Consider the following 5890-nt stretch of genomic DNA (forward strand, 5'->3'; position numbering starts at 1 on the left):
GTAAGAACTGAACTTGCTATGATTTTAAAATTATATAACTCCCTCCTTTAAATTTGTTTCAAGAATACTGTCCCCACTTTTAGGAGTTCACCCCTAAGGAAGGACGCAAACCATTATATGTGCTTTCATATACCAGATCAAATGACAACCTTATATTGGAAAAGCAAGCTACTGCTAAATAATACTCTGCCTTTGTTACAATCAGCTTTAAATGACCCTGAATTGGGGGACACGCCACATCAGTGAAAGCCCATTTCCCCATAACCATGGGAGAGGAAAAAAAATACCTCTCTTTAAAGCACTACAATGTTAAAAACATTGAAAAGGAAATTAAATTAGCACAGCCATCACTTTGATGTGATGTACATGACAAGGTAAGACTGTACATACACAAACTGTAATACAGAATTTAATTTTATCTTTATGAAGTATTCTGAAATCAAAGACGATAATACATGCATCAGGCACATCCAACAGAAGACTTTTACAATGGTTTACACTTCCTTTTTATTTATTCCTTGAAACTGCCCGTATTGCAAGTTTTTCATGGATGAAATATGGAACTGAGCAGATTCTTTTTTTTCTACAAAATTATGGTATAAACTTGCTCAATTTTCTATCTTATTGCTAATAAACCTTACAGGCGCACAGTTTGTAAAATAAACCCCTTAAGGACTGAATGCGTAGAGCATGCTGCAAGGTACAAGAAATAAGCTAAAAATGAGCATATAAACCTACACCTGGACCAACACAGTACTGAATGCTGGCAAACATTTATCACAACACAAATTAACAAAAGGAGATACAGTTCAGTCCTGAAAGGGTTAAATAGAAACCCTAATATATTATTGTTTCTAACCATCCATCCCACATTACAGTGCTTGAAAACAAAGTCAAAAGTCTGGCACAGAAAATTACACACATTTGTTCAGTACTCATCAGAAATACAGCTGCTTTTGAAATAAAAGTAACTTGGTTAATAAATGAACAGCATTTAGTTTCAAAAAGCCACTCCCTCCCCCCATGGATTCTCTGGTTAACATGACTAGTTAGAGTAACATTGGAAATGTTCTGTAAGAGCATGGTGATGGTACCAGTCTCAGTAAAAACAAAAACACAGAAACCAACCAGTTATGATTACAAATAAGTCTGTGCAGTAAGAGTGACAAATATTTCACTAAATAATTCACGTATGAGGATGCCTTTAGTTGCCACAAATTAAGAAAAGTCGGCAGCAGGTTAAATACTATACTGGTGTTCAACTCTAAAATCATTCAAAATACAGAGGGCATTTTACATGTTAAACCTTTAGCATACCTTCCCAATCTATGTGATACATTCAATGGAACTAATAAAAACACTGGAGGCTCAGCTTCTGTGCATATTTTTAGAAACTGCACAGAAGCATGAGAGCCTAACACTTCTAAGACAGAATTTTTAAAAAAATCAAACAATTTAAGAAGAGTCGTTATGAGGGGTGAGTGACCAGCATCTCTAATAATGCCATCATTGGGGGAGGGACATTACTATAAGTGGAGGGCAAGGTTCCTATACATTATATACTCAAAACGATTCACAAGTCCATGAAAAAAAATTTTAAGCAGCTGACCAAAAAAAAAAAAACTGAGAAACAATAAACTACAAAAGACAAGTCATTTTGCTCTTTAGTCTGTGGTATGAGAATGGTATAAGATAAGTGAATAAAATGCCTGTATTAAGTACATTCTTGGGCTTAAAGAAAGCCAAAAAAAGGGTTTATTTCTAATATTTCAATTACCATATTAAAAGAAACAACCAAAATAAGATATAAACATTTAAAAAGCAAAAGTTCATTTTAATAAAGTCATAAGCTTGAAAAATTATTTTGAGCTACAAAGCTGGGTAAGGAAGTTTCTTCTTCAAAAACATCTCATTTGTTATCAGTTAATTTAATATGATTTTTAAACTAAATACCAAACCTAGGAAGTGGAGGAAACTTGTGGCCGTTAAAAGTAAAGCAGCACTAAAAACATTTCCACATTCTGAACAAAAGCACTGTGTAATGACTCCTGCCATGACTCAACAGAGAGAATAAATACTACCCAGAAATCAGCAATTTGCAAGTAAGAGACAGGGAACGGTTACAACAAAGAAAGATAAGGCCACAATGAGTTCTGCCCTTGATTGCTGAACAGGTTTCAGGTGTGAGGCAGGATTAGCTTATAAGAGAGAAGTGAGTAACTGGAACAGAGTTGAAGAAAAAGGCTCTATAGAGTAAAATGCAGCCTGGGGGTGATTCAAGAGGTTTGCAGTGAGAGAAAACCGCAAGAACTTTGATTTCACCACCTAACGTGCTTTACAAATGACTTTCCCCTTGAAAACTGAGGAAAAGGCGATTTAAAGATGTTAGGAAGAATATTTACAGTGGCATAGTCTGAGCAAAAGAGTGAGTGATGAAGACAGCAAAGCTGGAAAAAAATGCTACTACTAATAATTTCTAAAGTCTACTGATGGAAACTTTTCCATAACAGCCCAGGACACCAGAAAGACAATGTTCTATATGGAAACACTGTAGGAAGTTACAGTTTTGCATTCCTAAGGTACTGTGGCTCCTGTTCTATGGGACAGTAAAAGCTTACCACAATCTAGAGGTAGTTTTTACTTGAAGAAGGATGATTGTATGACTAGACTGTATCATGTAACACTACACATGTGGTTCCTATACTAAATGTAGCCCAATGAGTTCGCTGCAATTTCCAAGAAACCATACAAAGGCATAACCAAAGTGCAGGAATGAAAGGTAAAACTGGTGAGGTCAGGCTGCGAGGCCAACATACAACCCTGAATGCAACCACATCTCAACTTTCGGAAAAGAAACATTTTCTGAGTAGAAGACATTTGTGGAGACACTCAGTACTGGGGAAGAGAAAACCAAAAAAGGCAGAGAAAGAAATGAAAACATAAGTTACATTTGCATTTTTATCATCTTACAACTATCTGCTTCTTAAGTAATGTCTTCCAGCTATTTTAGTTGATCATCTAATAAAAGCATCTATGGTGTTCTGGCCTAGGCTACCAATAAAAGGAAAAATAATAAAACATGCTTTTGCTGAGATTTTCCCCATTCCATTGCAAGGGTACTATCTACCATACAGGTAGCAAATGCTTCCAACGATACGTTTTGTCATTTGCCAACAAGGCAGAAAACACCTTGCTGAATGAACTCACTGGGAACATTCCAAGTTCAAAATAAAATGTTTAACTTACACATAATACAAGTTATGTACAAGATTAGGAGAGGGGAAAACCTGAACAAACCTTGGAACACACAGATGTATTTACGTCTGGGAAAAAGGGAGAAAACACTTCAAACACCAACATGTTCTGCGCCATTAACTCATTAATTATGAAATGGCCACACTAAATTCCATGTAAATGTTAGAACCTCTTGGATAACCACTATAAATACATTTTAAAAAAAAGAAAAGAAAAACACAGAAATAACTACCAACAGTGTCTGAGAATAGAGACTAAGTTAATGTACATTGCATGTATTGCAGGCAAGGCAGAGGCATTTTTTTTTTAAAGCTTTTGCACAGACTTCATATAATCTTAAAAAAAATATGCAGGCCTTTACAAGATTTGACTTGCTGAAATCAAAACAATTTCGACTCATGAAAAGTCATTAAGACTTCAGCTTAAAAAAAGGTCCAGCCTTAGACCAAAAAACCTGGAAGGATATGGTAATTAGATTAAACAAGCATGGTCAGGCTGAATGTAATTCTGAGCAAAAGCTCAAAGGTGGATGGGGAAGAGAACAACCTATTTGGTAACAAGGTGTGCTATATACCGTGATATAAAAAAAGGTCTGGTGAAGATGTACCTTTTACTAAAGCTTAGACAAGTCCCTTGGTCCATAAACACTACGTGAGATTTGTGTCTTCTAGCTTGCTCAACTTTTATTCCAGCCACGTTATTTACTTCTTGCCCATTTAAACAAAACCAAACAGAAAACAACCAACTAACCAACCAAAAAACAGCTGAAAAACTTGACTTCCAATTGCTTATACATTTTGATGTTTTTTGTTTGTTTTACTGTGGCTTCTGCATTTCAAATCAGCACTTGCAGGTATGGGGTTTTTGAATAGTATCACCTGGTATGAAAAGTTTTCCCAAGAAACCACAAAAGATTGTTCTTTTTTTTTCTTTTTGTCAACTTTCTGCTGCACTCAAGTCAGTTTAAGTCCTAGCAAAAAGACGGTAGTTAGGACACCACTGTTGCTGTGGATGATGTGACAGTGGTTGAATTTGTGCTGGCGTTTGTGTAACTTCCCTCGCTGTTTGTGTTCGATTCATTAGGGGGCACTTGGCTTGAATTGGCTCGGAGGATTGCTCCTGCTGCACTGCAGTGTGGCCGCGGCCCTGGTTCTGGTGTGTAGGTAAAGGTAAGGCTGGTGGAATAAATGATTCCATCGTTTCGGACCAAAGTTACTGGAACCTGGACTGGCTGCCGGACCCATCGCCAACCTTCTCGGAATGCAGAAATGTCTGGGACGACACAGAGCATACTCTCTCCACATCTGAAGAAGAAATAGAAATCACTCATAAGCACTTTGAAAAACAAAGCACATTTTTGAAATGAGATTTAAAACAAGGTTGTTTAACACATTACACTCAGTGTCAGGAAGGCATCTCCTGTACCCACACCCCTCGCAACCTTTGGATGATGTAAAAAGTTGTATCAAGTACCTGTACATAGTTTCAGCTTCTACATCCCCAAACCAAACTCGTAAATTTGGAGTGAAATTCTGTCCTGTAAGTTCAAGCATTGCTACGTCCCCACCGCCATTCAACTGCAATTCACAGAAAAATCACAACACTGAGAAAACTTTTCATTTTTCATTAAAGCACACACATTATATTCTCATTCAACGTTCATTTGTTAAAAAAAAAAGGCATAATAAAATGTTTCTTTTAAATGGCATGACTACAAAGCCAGCTAAAAGCATTTCAAGATAACATGTAAGTTGATTTAAATTTTCTCACACATAAGCATGTTCCTACTGTTTTTTGGATTTTTTTTAATCAATAAACGATGTATAACAAAATCCCCAAATCACAAGATTTGGAGGAAAAGAAAAACTCCCAGAATAAAATTATGCCAAGTCATAACTAAGAACAGTTGCAAAGAACTCAAGGCCAGCTTGGACTGAGTGTCTCACCTGAAGACTTTCCACAACAGGCACGGGGGTGACTGGGGCGAGGACAGGGCCCATTCCCTCATAGAATGTATACTCTGCCTTGTCTGTGCTAATGATTGTCCAGGAAGCTCCATCATTGATCATCTCTTTATTTGGCTCTTTCGGGCATGGAGTGGCCTAATGAAGGAAGAAGGTTTAGAAACTGAGTTTTATACACTTTGTAGTACAAGATAATTTTATCAAAGTAGCACTCAGACTAGAATTAACAAGAGGAGAATGTCAGAAAAATTTATAAACTTTCTAAAGCATGATGCTTTGCCAATCTCTACATAAACACAAACAATATTAATATAAAAATGCCACAGATAGCAGTTTTTGTAATAATGCAAAATATTTCAGTGACATATTAAATATCATTCAGAATAGCCATTAAGAGTATACCAGTAGGGGAACAATTTCATTAACAGAAGATGAGTATCTGTGATATAAATGGCTGTTTAAAACTCTTGAGCAAACCGGGCTCGGTGGCTCAGCCTGTAATCCCGCGCATTGGGAGGCTGAGGTGAGTGGATTGCCTGAGCCCGCAGGCTCGAGACCCGCTGGGCAACTGGATGAGACCTCATGTCTACAATAAATAAAAAAATTAACCGGGCATGGTAGTGCGCACCTGTAATTCCGGCTACTTGGAAGGCTGAGGCGGAAGGATCGCC

General features: G+C 37.1%; 1 protein-coding gene across 3 annotated transcripts in view; it reads right to left on the reverse strand.

Annotated features, from left to right (window-relative positions):
• Window positions 1-412: 412 nt before the first annotated feature.
• Window positions 413-5890, reverse strand: part of RBPJ (recombination signal binding protein for immunoglobulin kappa J region) — a 116654-nt gene continuing 111176 nt past the window's right edge. For all 3 annotated transcript variants that reach the window (XM_021711201.1, XM_008055688.1, XM_021711202.1), the window contains 3 exons: window positions 5202-5357; window positions 4729-4832; window positions 413-4559 (listed from right to left, as the gene is read on the reverse strand). In XM_021711201.1, coding sequence (XP_021566876.1) covers window positions 4244-4559; window positions 4729-4832; window positions 5202-5357 — 576 coding nt within the window. In that variant the 3' untranslated portion in view covers window positions 413-4243. The remainder of the gene's footprint in view (window positions 4560-4728; window positions 4833-5201; window positions 5358-5890) is intronic.

This window comes from Carlito syrichta, unplaced genomic scaffold (assembly GCF_000164805.1).
Source record: "Carlito syrichta isolate Samal-C Ts95f unplaced genomic scaffold, Tarsius_syrichta-2.0.1 Scaffold301929, whole genome shotgun sequence".
NCBI classification, from domain to species: Eukaryota; Metazoa; Chordata; class Mammalia; order Primates; family Tarsiidae; genus Carlito; species Carlito syrichta.